The sequence below is a fragment of the Diaporthe citri genome, assembly GCF_014595645.1.
Source record: "Diaporthe citri strain NFHF-8-4 chromosome Unknown scaffold_2, whole genome shotgun sequence".
NCBI classification, from domain to species: Eukaryota; Fungi; Ascomycota; class Sordariomycetes; order Diaporthales; family Diaporthaceae; genus Diaporthe; species Diaporthe citri.
Window position 1 is genome coordinate 6,690,797 of NW_025064847.1, and position 13,965 is coordinate 6,704,761.

Here is a 13,965-nt window from a genome sequence, read left to right on the forward strand (position 1 = left end):
AGTGATAAGCATCATTGTCAAAGATGTCCAACTTACGCGTTCATGCTGTAGGTAGAAAACAAGTTGGCCCTTTTTCTCAATAACATTGTTGGGCCCAGCCACCAGCTCATGCTTGAACCAGGAATATCCAAAAGGCTTGTCAAAGAACGGGAACGTGGGAATGTAGTCGCACAGAAACGTGTTGCGATATGTGTAAACGCAACGAGGCAAGGTGTCCGTAAGCCAGTAAAGAGTGACAGTAGCCAAGATGTGGTTTGTGTCTAACTTGCTTTCAGGCCATTCAAGGAACTTTTCTCCAATCCTTCGAGCTATTAGTCGAGGTTTCTGTACAGATTTTAAAAATCTTACCAAGCAAGATACGCCATAGGATTTGATTACAGGATCGTTCCCAAAGTAGCTGGCCTTGTACTGTTCATGATGGCGGCCCCGGACGTGGGTGTTGCGAAACGTTTCTTGCTTTGCTCAACAGCTTCGACTTCCCAAGGAGTGAGTTTGGGATCAGTTGACTCAACACTATCCAGCGAGGGGAGAAGATTCACTTCAAAATCAGTCAGCACTTCCGAGGATTGGGAAAAATGACAGGGACTCACAGTGGATCTCAATCACAGACCCGTACTCAGTTGCGAGGATAGAAGCAATGAGGCTTCCAACATCGCCGCCTTGTATAACTTGCTTGCTAAAATTAAGCATTTACAGTCCACTATAGATGATTCGCGCAGCATCCTCAGCTACCCAGGCCTGGTCAGGAGGCGGACCGGAACTCAGGGTATACCCTAGCAGAGAAGGCACAATAATGTGGAACGGGAGAGTGTCTAGGCTATATTTCTCACGGGCAAGCTCAAGTGTCGGTAAGAACTCGAGAAAGCTTCCAGGCCACCCGTGCAGGAGGACAAGTGGGATCGCATCCTCCCTCGTGGAAAGGAGCGCGATGAGGTGTAGATCGACGTCGCCTTTCTGATCCTCTACCCTTAGCTTGTAGTTGGGAAAGGAGTTGATACGTCGTTCCTCTGCACGCCAATCGAATTCCGTTCACCAGTAGTCTTTGGTTGACAGAAGCCAATGGCGTGGTACACCGTAGCGACCATCTTCATGTTGGTTCTCCCAGGTCACCGGTCCAATACGGGAGAGGCGAAGAAGCTGTTGAAGTTGTGAGTATTCTTCGTCAGGGAAGTTTACGTTGAAAGGAGTCGCCGCTTGAGGTAGCGAATAAGGCATTCTGCCCTGTAGAATTGCGAAACGGCCAGATGAAGACACACTATTGACAGATAGTGATGCAATGAGCACGAAGTAAATTACACTTTAACCTCAAAGATATGTGTACAGATTAAAAACGAGACCACTTAACCTCCAAGAATTGAAGAAGACGTGCCTGTGGTTGCCGGTCTCTCAGATTGATGTCTAACTGTCTACATATCTACTTTATTGGCTGATCTTTCAGCTGAAGAGGAATTGTCCTAAGTCACTAGAGGCACATGCCGTTTGCAAGGTGTACCAGGACTTCATCGCATGCACACCTTGGCGATGCGATGACGACGCGCTATTGCGAAGTCAAACTGTCGGTAACTTGTATACACATGATGAGACCTCGGCGGGACGAGGGCTACTTCGGAAATGACCCACACTTCCTCTGATATCCCACAGCATTCTTGACGGGTGCTCATTGCCGAAAACTTGCGGAGAGTTTCTTGCGTACGGACATAGAGTCAACGCGTGTCGCTAGATCGGCGACAGGGTCCATATGCCGCAGTACAAGTAGGTACCCCTGAGGGTCTATAAACTAGCTACAATTTGCAGACCAACAGATGTATTGATGATCGGGTAGTGAAGGCCATCGGGGTTTCGTGCTAACTGAGTACTAATGCGATCACACATTTAGTCTTGCTGTTCTTATTTAAGCACCGTACGAAACTTGGTGATGCAGTACCCACCATTTCTGTATCCCATGTGACCAACAGTAGTATAGGCAGTAATAAGGTGTAATGTAGGACGTGTAGGAAAATCTCATCGCCCAGTAATATGGCAGAGTCGGCTAATAATTTGGCTAAGAGGGCTCAGATTCGCTTGGTCTAGTTCGAAGTTCGTCTTGCCTTCTCCCCCCACTCCTCGTTCGTAAGTGTTGGCCCATATTTACCTACTGTATGCATGCGGAATGGTGTGAAGTACCACAAGCAGGCTGCCTAGCCATGTTATTGGGCACGATTAATTGCGCATCGGAATTATAATGAAGTCTAACTCATTTTTCAAGGCTGTTGGACATTAAATAGTATTTTGACCTCGAGGCCTGGCACTGCGCCTTGAACTCATCCATGGAGAGATATCGTAAAATATGTACAGTAATATGAAGCCCGGTTGAACGATGTCGTTCAGTCCACGTGTAGGGCAACGTCTATTCTTTTGGCTTCCTCAATGGACTTTTCCAGTCTTCTCATCTCCTCGTCGGTCAGGTCATGCATTGTCTCTCCAACCATACAGCTCATGTCTTCCCTCGTGGCACCCTTCTGCCACTCGCCGTCGACCATCCACTTGTCGGGGACGGCGTACTCGTGCTTCATCTCGGGAATCTTCTTGTTCTTGAGCAGACCACCATTATACCAGATCAGCTTCTCCTCCTCGTCCACATGGGCGATAACGAAGCTGCACACTTTCTTCGTCGAGGGGTCGGCCCGCTTTTCCTTGTCGCCCTCCGGGGTTTCCGATTCATGCTCGATCTCAGTCTCCCAGCCAACTATGGCACCGTAGTGCTTCTCCATGTCATAGGACGATCCGGCCAGCTCAAACCCCATCCACCAGGTCTCCTTGTCGCCGTACGTGATTTTGTACGTGATCTCCTCCCGGACGTCGTTAGAATTCTGCCAGCAGATGTGAAGAAGCCCCATGAAGACGTCGGTCCGGCTTTTATCCACAACCACTACGCCAGAGTCCCCCTCCTCGGCGTACTCTTGCGTCCAGACGAGCGAAGTGTTTAGTTCTGCGCTCGGCCGCTTGATCTGGCTGTGCCACCATTGATGCCTGTCCGAGAACGCGTGCTGCCAGAGCAACCGATCTCGGAAGAGGAGGGCCCCAGTGCGCTGAAATCCGGGGTGGTCGAGAAGAGCCTCTGGCTTCTGCAAGAAGACCGCGTCGGAATCGAGGAGGATCACCTTCTCGAACCTGCTCCCCAGTACCGCGAATGGCTTGATGGCCCACCCCCCTTCTCGGAGCTTAAGTGTCGTGTCATCGAAGACTGTCAGGATATCCAGGAAATCGAGAGCCTGGCCGCTCGACGCCACAAGCTCCGCGAGGAAATGCCTGTTGGCCGCGGACAGGTCACCGTCGCCGGCGTAGACGATTTGGATCGGCAGTTCGGAGTTCAACACATTCCGGAGCGAGGATATCAGATGGGCTGCGAACCGCACGTTGTTGTTGCCGGCTGGGATCACTATCCCCACCGAGCCAGGCACAATCGTCGAGCGAAGATGCGATAGTCCGCCTACCGATGGTGGACCCGTTCGCGGTGCCTTCAAGAATGGAAATAGTATAAGGGCGGTCTTGTCGACGATCTCAAGCAGGGTGTTCCTCTGAGACGGTGCATGGTTATTATCTGCTGACACCAGCAGGTCTCTGAGCAGTCTGGTACGTCGGCCGAGCTCGCCGAAACGCTCCTTGTAGGGCGGGTCCAGCGGGAAATCCTCAAAGTACTGAACCAGGTCTGTCGTCAATTTGGGCTCAAAGTTGGTGACGATTGTAGTTGGAGCTTGGTTTTGGTTTGGAGACGAGGTGTCCAAGAACGGGTCAGATCTTGAGCCAAGCAGAGGCTGGTACAGATAGACAAGTCCCAACAGGAAAACCAAGCCAGTGACGCAGAGGGCAGCCCGCGGCATGTTCAGGCTTCGAGAGGCCATCTCCGCGCTTATGACAGTCTGGCGGATGGCATGGAAAATGGACTAGAGAGTGAAAATTTACGTCTCTTGACAAGTTTAGGGAATGCACATTGTTCCGGATTGGTATGGTGGCGTGTGTGGTGACGGAAAAACACACCTGGGGCGGGCCATAGGGAGCATGTCATGGGGCTTACTACCCGCTCTATAGAGGGCGTCTCGCCCACCGAGTCGCTATCGACAAAGACGGGCCCCACAGCCCCCCTTGAGACCGAAGCTCAACCACACGGATGCTGTGCAACGCTCGCCTAATTTTGTCAGGCTTTTTCGCGCCACGACGCAGGGGTTCGTTGTTGGTGTCTGGGTTGCCGATCCTTTTCAGCTCGCGAGTGGGCGGGGTGGGGAACTGCTGCAATCAGCACCAACAGGCAACTACCAACAGCCATTTTGCAGCCAATGAAGCATGATCTTGGTATCATGGGTGGCGCGAATGAAATGAGAGGAGCGGTGTCGGAAAGTGAAGACTATGGGAAGTGCGCGTCGTCTTTGGTACGCGGGCACGATCATCAAAAACGACAGCCTTCTTTCCTTTAAACCGTCTCGGCCGACTGCAATGAGGATTTTGCTTTGGACCGGCTACACAAGAAGTCGGGTGCATTGATAAAGAGAGGAACGGCCCGAGTGTCTGTGGGTTCGGTGGAGAGACGCGAGGGGGAGGTACAAGCTTTGAGGTACAAGGAGTGTCACGCGATCAACGCGCGCTGACAAATTCTCTCGGCGGCTCTTTGGCAATTTTGGGAAGCCTGAACAGGTCCTGAGCATATCAAATCCAAGCGAGGCAAACCGATCTACCCTGGAACGCTGGCACGGTGCCGAGTAATAAACATGGCGGCAGAGCCAGCGGCGCAGTCAGAGGCCCACCTTGGCGCCTTCTTCCATCATCCTTCAGCCCCACGACGATGGAGTTGACAACCGACTCGGTTGAGAACCGACGGGGTGTGCTGGCGCTTATCTCCATGTGCGATTGGGTTCATCAAGGTCGGGGCGAGTCATTTTCCCCAGCAGCACGGTACCTTTTGCTGTGGAACATCAGCCTCCTGGTAGCCTCAACAGTTCTCATGATGAACGAAGATCGTGTTTGCTTTTGCTTCTTCCTTTCCGCTGCATACGAGCTCCTCTCGGGTGTCTATCAGCCGCAGACGAGGGTCGGCCTTTTTTGGTGGTTACCGAATTTACGCGAATCCTTACAATGGATCTGTTACAAACATGGGACACTGCGCCGTACTCTTGCAGCAACGTGCCTCAAGTGGACCGTGGAGCCACAGAGCCTGAGGCCTGTCCAGCGCTTTTCCCTGTGCGGTGTTGATATTCATTGCCTTAAATCCTGCCGCTGAACCACGACGAAGGTATCAAATATCTTTGCAGAGTGATGGGTAAAAGCTTTGAGTCGTCCCTTTACACTACAACCCGCTTCCCCATATGCCAGATAATTTCATTTCGTGCTGTTTCGTTACTTCTGTTCGAGATACCTTGACCAATGGGTGCCAAAGGGACGGTCTCTGCGACCTTCTCGCTTCTGCTCAGTCTCTTGCTGTTCAACATTTTATGTGAGCATCAGATCCGGGCCGATGGGACGGTAGGCATCGTCTGCTACGGCTACAACGGTGCCAGCTATGTCAACAACACGAAGTGTCCCGGTTCAAACGCTTGCTGCGGGTACGAAGCGACATGCGTCTCGAACCGACTCTGCCATAATCCTGGTGATGCCGAAGGGACATACGTGAGGGGCCCATGTGCCAATGATGTCTGGGACTCGACCTGTGCTCAGGTCTGCCTCTACAGCAAGTGGACCAACTGTTGACCTTCAGCAAATGTTGAAATACTGACAGGCGGTCTTCCACAGATGAGACACTTCTCTCAGGTTTTCTCCCACGCGTGACACAGTGTAGTGATGGGAGCTGGTGTTGCAGCTACGACGCAACGTGCTGCAGCAACGGCCGTGGAGTCTTCCTTGACTCGGACGGAAACTCTGCCACCGCCGAAGGAACAGCCACAACTAGCTATCCTCCTGTGTCGTCAACGGGTCTAGCTCGCTTCGTAAGTACTTCGAGACGTCCTCGAATCTCTATCCTGTTTTTCTTTGCCCCTGCCCTCAAATTGCTTCACAGCCCTTCGATTTTGCACGCCTTCAAATGTGTGGATTTTGACAGCAGCATTGGAGATGTCTAAATTCTTTTCGCGGAACTTCAACTAACGCACATGTCCAAAGACCGAGACACCATCCACGTCCACAACTTCTGCCTCATCCACAAGCTCCAGCTCGATCACGTCCTCCTCGGCCGCTTCACTGGCGACTGCCTCTGCCACATCGGCCACCGATACCTCCCCCACTTCAAGCTCCTCCGCCGACGATGATGATGACTCCGGAACGAAGGTTGGCCTCGGCGTCGGCATCGGCCTGGGCATCCCACTCGCTGCAATCGTAGCAGGAGGGAGTGTGTGGTTCTTCCTGAGGCGGAAGAGACAATCCCATGACCCGCATCTGGCAGCCTCGGAAATGTCAGGGGCGCATCTGTCGGGGTCACATGTGTCCGGGTCGGATGAAGGGCGCACAGATGGGACCAACACGCCGTCGGGGATGTATGTTCCAGTGAGGCAGTCAAAGATCGAGTTGAGCGGCGAGGGAAAGCCTATCCATGAGCTCCAGAGCCTGTCGTCGTCACCCGGGTATCAACCCTACTCAGACTCGAGATCCCCAGACCCACGGTCTCAGAGTCACACATCGTATGAGTTACCATGACGCATTCAATATCGCTCGCTGGTATATATGGTCTTATGAATGAGGGTTTATGCGATTCTATCATATAAATTTATCTAATTTTATAATGTAGATTATGACGCATACTCCATTGTGAAATGGTATTATTCATCCAAAGTCAGCATGAAAGCATACGCGCTGAATTTCATCAGGCCCTACCCCTCAACCATTACGCCCGCGCAGAAACCGAGAGATTCCCAGCCTCACTCAAGCCATAAATCGAGAACGGCGTGAAGGAGGCAGCAATTCTCAAGACTCGGTACACTGACCACTTCACTCGGCACCAGCAGTTTCCAGAAACGACTGAAGGTCACATGTCTGCCTTCCTATGGGTCGAGCACCCTGTGACCTTTCGCCAGCCGCCATTCGTCTGCTAGCTGTCCTAAACGGGGAAACCATGACTGGCGTTTCGTTCTTCGACCAGCACAACCATCCCAACCTGCACAAACTTGATCTCGAGGCTAGTGTAATATGTCCTCTTTATACGTTGATCAGCCGCAATATCCTTCATACACGTCCGTTATCGAGACGGATGAGGCTTTGGGACGATACGTACTTCGCAAGGCTGAACCGCTCGTGGGCAAGCACGCCCCGCACGCTGAATACCCTCCGACCCCTGAATTTCGCATGTTACAGCATGGTGTTTGTTATCCACGGCATCGATGCCATAATAGGAGATGGTAGGACCACCCGGCAGGGTCTAAAGTAGCTCATCAATATTGCTTGGGAGCAGAGTTCCAAGACTGTGGTGGATTCTGTGTCCACAACCAACGGAATGTCCCAGTCGCTTAGAGACAAGATATCTTGAACGCCCAAATGTTGCAAGGTGACCAGCCCAGAGTAGCAACGCGATTTTTGGACGCCTCGGCACTTATCCTTAGTCTCTGCCAGCCATAAAACCACTCTCTGATCCTCACTACAGAACGTCGGCAATTTCTTAGGGCAGAGGGTCGTTCGGTAGTGAGTGCAAGTCGGCCACAATTGAGGACTCTCGATGCCTGAGGCACCCCCACTGCGCGACGAGTGCTCATATGTAGATCAGCGGCATGGCTGTCTTATTAGTCTTTCCATCAGTCAGCTTCATTGCGGGGTTTCTGACTACGGGTAAAGTAATCCCACGCTGCTCTGCTACCTTTGGTTGGCCGTGTCTTCATCCACTGTGCTTCCCAATCTGAACTGAACAACACATGGAAACGCCGTACAACCCATAGCAACAATCAAACTTACTCACTCACTCCTGGATTTACGCAAGTTTTTCAAGCCTCATGCCCAAGTCCGGTTCTGAAAGAGTCCACACATATCGAGGATCCGGCTCATCTCTACCGAACGCAAGAGCGGGATGGCGAAAACCGAAACCGACGAGCTCTGCCAAGCGTGCTCAAACATCGACCTATACTCGGTTTTCACGGGCCCGCGATACTTCCCTCACGACGCTACCGGTCATAGGGGTGGGATTCTCATATACGTCGGCACCTTGCGCGGGGTACTTGACAACACCAGATGTCCACTCTGCCGCCTAATCAAGCATGACCTCTACAGCGCGCTGTCTCAGGACACTGCGCGCAATCTGTGGTATGGTTCCGAGGAGCAGCCCGATCCCCCCAGAGTCCGGTGTTACCTGCGCCCAGTGCGCGCAGATTACTACGAAGAGACGAAATATACGGCAAAGGAGACTAGAGACCAGGTGGCAACGCTGGTTATGGTGACACTGTTGGGTGTGGAAGGGTGCAGCGCCGAAGAGGAAAACCGCATCAGATGTCATCACCGAGGAAACGGTCTGCGGCTGCTTTCTCCACACTCTGTGGACCCAAGTCGACCGTTGTTGAACGGATATCGAGCAACGAGCTTGGCGCAAAGTCTGACTCTACTCTCCAGTTGGATCAAAACATGCTGTCATTCTCATCAAGACACGTGCGGGCTTTCAGGTCGCTCTCAACAGCACAGGCTGGATCGTCTTCGCCTGATTGATGTGGCTGCGAGAACGCTGGTACATGCCGACCCGGAGGTCTGCTCGTACGCAGCCTTGAGCTATGTTTGGGGACACAGGACTGAGGAATACCTCAAATTCGCCGATGAGATACAACAAGGCGGCGACGAGATTGCGGTTCTGCCTTCTTCTGCACCAGGAATCATTGAAGATGGTATCGATTTGTGCGGAAGACTCGGAATACCTTTTCTATGGGTCGATTTGTATTGTGTTGATCAGCACAATCCAGACAGAAAAGCAGCAGATATAAAAGACATGGGCCTGATATATCGGCAAGCTTTAATCACATTCGTAGCAGGAGGCTCAGGATCTCGTCTTCTACATTCCGCAGCAGATAGTCTCGAAAAGGAACAGCTGGTCGAAAGCATACGCGGCAAGAGTTATATTACATCGTCCGTCTCAATCACCTCCCAGTTACAGGGCTCGGCCTGGAATCAAAGAGGTTGGACATATCAAGAAGGTTCCCTAGCACAGAGGATTGCCTTCTTTGGAGAGCGTGATGTTTCCTTCCTTTGCGGCGCCGGCCATTGGAGAGGGTGCCTTCACTCGGGGAAGTACGGGCATAGTGCGCATATTAAGGATCTGAACCTTCGCTCGAGAAGTCATTACACACTTGCCGCCAATGAGTGGTTAAGAGACTCGGAATGGAGCTTCGGAGACTTCGAAACTACTTTGAGCGTATTCTCCGAAAGGACGCTTACATACGAGTCCGATAAGCTCAACGCCATCGCTGGCTGTCTCGACATGCTTGGGCGGCAGAAAGGCACGCATTTCGTGCATGGACTACCTTCGGTCGACTTTCACTACGCCCTGCTATGGGGAGGCGAGTACGATCGTCGCCGGCCTGGGTTTCCAAGCTGGTCTTGGGCCGGCTGGCACGCATTGCGACAAACATATTCTATCGTACCAGACACGGGCAGTTCTGGAGAGCTCCGCGACGATGGCACAGGACAGCTACGTCTTGCGAGGGTTTCAACGTCGGAAGTCAGCCTCGGGGGGCTGTTGCTCAACGGGGGCATAGAGAATCCAACACCCGCGAACCGGTGTTCACAGAACGTGGCCCATATTGTTGTCAAGGCCAAGACACTGACCATTACCTCGGACATAGCACACTTCTCCTTTGCAATTGTATCAAGCCCGACATATAGGGAAGAGTTGGAGAATCCCGACCGCGTGCCATCAAACTTCGATAGCCTTGAGTCTCGGACTTCTGTTCTCGACTGGGATCTAGATCGCGAATATCGCACGCCTTTCGAGCGCATACGTCTCGCCGATGTGAGTGGAAACGCTTGCCAGTACCATTACCCCTATTGGTATGATCACTGGCCATGTATAATGTTCGAACTTCCAAGAACTCTCCGCGGCTCAACTCTCACTTGGCTCCTACGCGACGGTATAGACCTTGTCAAAATTGTTGAGGTCAAGCTGCTGGAGGGTGAAGACGGTCTGAGAAAATTCCATCATGTGCTTTGTCTTGGCGTTGATAGAAGCGATAGAGAACCGGGTCGAGGGCGAAGGTTGGGCGTGTTCTGCTTGTCTGGGGAGATCTGGGCCAGAGCATCGCCGAGGGAAGACACGATTGAGCTGGTATGAGACAGACGCCGCAGCAATACTAATTAATATATCTCATGGAGAAGGAAAGACCAGGCGAAGAAGGACCTCTCGCCCTTTCGATGGATCAACTTCCTATATCTACATAATACCAAGGCATAAATACTGGCATTACCCAGACTCGAGATCCCCAGACTTTACAATGCCCGAGAAATGCGTTGTACAAGTCGGTGTGACCCTTTTGAACACTGCAATACTCAGGATGACTAGTTGCTGGTGTCGGTTTGCCCTGTGGCTTGTGAAACGGTCTCGGGACTCGCTCATTCCACATCAGCGTAGACCACACGAGGGGGCTGGTATTTAGATCGTTTTGCACACCCAGTGATTGCAGAGTGTCACGGTGCCAGCTTGCCGATTGAGATAAGTCTCACTGCGTTTGAGCATTTTTTACCTAGGTACATAGTTGGCGTGCGGGCCGAAGCGACCAGCCACCCGCTCCCGCCTCAGCGAAACATCGCCAAAACAGACAAAGAGATCTGTTAATGACATGTGTCATTGGCTAGTTAGGACCCAGTTCTGGTATGATCTTCGCACTCTAAGTCTTGCCGCTGATCAGTGGATATGTCTCACAAAGGAATCAGGTCATGGCGACAGCATCCGGTTGTTGAGAGCTCACCAGTGGTTTCGTGTGAGCAAATCGAGCTCTCCGATATTCCTTTGTGTGAATCATCTTTCTGGACCGTGGGTTGGGGACTAGCCTTTCACCAAGTGTATGGCGTGGGGGCAGAGGTTGAAGCTGCTGAGATGGCTTCAAGACCCAAGGTCAGATTGGTTGGAATGGATCGACTTTGACGTAAGGGATTGCCCACGGGCTTTACCATCCAGCCACAAAATGAAATGTGTTGCGAGTTGGACAGTGGATATATAGGAACACTTTGCCTCCGGAACATATTCCAATCACTCGAGCTATTCTCACCACCTTTTGTCGAGTTTCTTCACAATGCTGACGGAAATCTTGTATCTGTGGGCCGGCTTGGCTCCTTCAGTGACAGCCAACCCCCTTTCTGGGTTACGCCTGACCTCCCGAGCGAGTACAACGTACACGGCCAGATTTGACGACCTCAACCCGGTGAATGTCCTTTCCGAACTCGTGAATGCGCCAGAAATCGGCTCGTACAATGGCCTTCGATGGCAAGGATTCTGTAAGCACTACCAAAAGATCAAATGGAATATACGAAACTTTGCTGACACTCCTAATCCCCAGACACCATCCAGCCTGGGCTGTTTTCGGGCTTCCTGAACGTGGGCGGCCTCCTGCCCGAGAGTGGCTCCAACGCCGCAGGCTATGACACCCTCGGGTCACTCGACACAAACACCGGGAGCATCACACGCACCATCACCGTCGAGAGCCGCAGAACATTCCCCCCCAAGCCGGCCACCATGGACCTGCACTCCTTCTGGTGGGGGTGCCAATTCGGCCTGAAGCAGTACGTCCTGACGGCACCGGCTGCGTGTAACCTCACCATCATCGGCTCGCGTGCCTTTCAAGAAAAGACGAGGAAGACGGTCCGGTTCCAGCCGATCCTCATAGATTTGCTCATGAACATGAAGCTGGTGGAATTGGGGGACCAGTTCAAGGGGCTGGACACCTTGACCTTCATCACGCAGTATGATGTCGGGCTCAATGGCGCAACTTCTTTTGATGATTTTACTTACACCATAAACCTTTAAATGTCATTTTAGCAATGAGAGCTGACAGAAATGTCTCATTACATATTTGAGACGTTTCTATGCAAGTTCAAATATGTGACATTTGTTTTCACAGTCAGAAAGAACAAGCCCATCGCGAAACCTCAAGGCAACTCCTATTTGTGCCACGCGAGACATGTCCATCAGAATTGACTGTTACAGGTGAAAAAGTGGAAATTGTTCCATCAGGTATGAGGGAGAAGAGTATATTGCATTCCCAGTCATCATACAACCACATCATGGCTGGCCAAGACAGCGGATCGAAACAAGCGACATCGAGACTAGCACTGCATAGGATCCCGATAAACGTGCAGCCAAAAAGAAGGCCCTTGAAACAGTTAAGTGGTCTCGTTTTTAATCTGTACACATATGCTTCTTAAGCAATATGCATCCAGTCCCTTCATACAGTGATAAACGCTTAGGAACAGTGAAAAAGATCTGACAATCAAAAAGGTAGCAGAGCATAAGTAGCCTCCCTCCATCTCCCCAGGCGTGTGCCCCAATTGATGCCCTCGTCTCCTCAAAATGCATCTAGTGAACCATTTAGCAAGGACGATAGGCCAGGCACATGGCATTCTTCAGTCAACGACTATTCACTCATCTCTGTCTAGTAATAGCGAGAAAATTCAAGGACAAAGGACGATTGACGCCTTCCAGGAAGCCCACCGTCCCTATTCGCTGCGACGCTGTGGTCTGAATTCCCGAACCAGGTCGATTGATCCGTGAGCCGAGCGCCGAGCGCCGAAGAATGACAGGAAGACGCCGAGCGCTCGGGTGAACAATCCCTGGAGCCGGCGTTCCGTTCACGGAACGGCCTCCCCGGCGCAAACGACGATGGCCACTACCAAAATGATCGGAATCGTTTCCCGGTCACTGACACGGTCTATCCCACTGCCAGAGGAATAGGTGGACACATGAGTCAAATCCTACTGTCCTCAGAGACAGATGTCGAAGACTTAAGTGCTCAGATCTCAGGCTGCCCTTCCACTGATACGCCACCGTTTTCTTTCTCGTAGTTGCTCCTGTCTGATATCCGACGGGTATTGAAGAGTCACATCGCCTGGAACCATTCCTATAGGGTGGACCTGGAAAACATGACTCCAGCAGGAGGCTCAGCCTGACAGCCCTCACCACTGCAGCCCAACCCAGTCCTAACTGCATGGCATCCTCCGCAAGATCATTTCGGCGCAAGGCACGACAAAAAGTCCCCATATGATGCAATTCATCATAAGGAATAAAGGATCTGTCTCACTTTCCAGATATGTGAGAAAAACAAAAGGAAGTTCTGAGCTTCCCAGCCCGACTGTAGCCGCCAGGCCTCAACCCGGGCCGGTACCCCTGGGGGAGAAACCACGCTGCAGAGCCGCCTCTGACTCCGTCCGGACCCACAACAGAGGTGGGTACACTGTCTCCCACCCACTAATAGCAGGCAAAGAGGCCGTAGATGCACCGGACCGAGCCCAGCGCGATCGTCGGTGTGGCGTAGCGTAGACAAACTATTAGTCCTACTCGCACTCGCCCTCCAAATGGAGAAGGTAGGTCGTCGCAAAAAACGAGACGGTGAAAAGAAGAAAAGAAAACAAGCCAAAGCATCACTTGGGGGACCCACATTGTGCGTTCCAGAACATGCCAGGATAGGCCTCGGCGCGCCAGGCTGCCTTGGAAACGAGTAAACCAGTAAGTGTAGGAGGCGGGCCCACGATGCACCCATTTCATAGTAACGTCACACCTGGCCATTTTGTCACCATTGTGTGTGTGGGTTTGTGTGGATGTGTGTGTATTTGTGTATGCATTGTGTGCGCGCCTGATCTCGAGGGCGGTGCACGGGTGCGGGAGGTTTAGGCGGTAAGGCAGTTTGAACGACAGATAGTCACCTGATTCTCGTGCTGTCTGGCGCTGTTTTACCCCATGGGCCGGGCCTCGCATCTCCATCGATCCGCCCTCTCCGCATTTCGCGGGTGGCCTTGTGTCTTCCGGGGCAAGGCACGGGGAAAGGGGCGCCT

General features: G+C 52.2%; 4 protein-coding genes across 4 annotated transcripts; 3 read left to right on the forward strand and 1 right to left on the reverse strand.

Moving 5' to 3' along the window:
• Window positions 1–2,363: 2,363 nt before the first annotated feature.
• On the reverse strand, window positions 2,364–3,881 carry INS49_007363 (uncharacterized protein; the record flags this gene model as incomplete). Its single annotated transcript, XM_043168128.1, has 1 exon — window positions 2,364–3,881. One exon carries the CDS (start codon window positions 3,879–3,881, stop codon window positions 2,364–2,366), a length of 1,518 nt encoding a protein of 505 aa, XP_043029272.1.
• Window positions 3,882–5,394: 1,513 nt separating this feature from the next.
• On the forward strand, window positions 5,395–6,657 carry INS49_007364 (uncharacterized protein; the record flags this gene model as incomplete). Its single annotated transcript, XM_043168129.1, has 3 exons — window positions 5,395–5,713; window positions 5,761–5,954; window positions 6,127–6,657. 3 exons carry the CDS (start codon window positions 5,395–5,397, stop codon window positions 6,655–6,657), a joined length of 1,044 nt encoding a protein of 347 aa, XP_043029273.1.
• A 1,357-nt stretch (window positions 6,658–8,014) lies between these two features.
• On the forward strand, window positions 8,015–10,255 carry INS49_007365 (uncharacterized protein; the record flags this gene model as incomplete). Its single annotated transcript, XM_043168130.1, has 1 exon — window positions 8,015–10,255. The coding sequence occupies one exon, from the start codon at window positions 8,015–8,017 to the stop codon at window positions 10,253–10,255; it is 2,241 nt and encodes a 746-aa protein (XP_043029274.1).
• A 958-nt stretch (window positions 10,256–11,213) lies between these two features.
• On the forward strand, window positions 11,214–11,944 carry INS49_007366 (uncharacterized protein; the record flags this gene model as incomplete). Its single annotated transcript, XM_043168131.1, has 2 exons — window positions 11,214–11,415; window positions 11,478–11,944. The coding sequence occupies 2 exons, from the start codon at window positions 11,214–11,216 to the stop codon at window positions 11,942–11,944; spliced, it is 669 nt and encodes a 222-aa protein (XP_043029275.1).
• Between the last annotated feature and the right edge of the window lie 2,021 nt (window positions 11,945–13,965).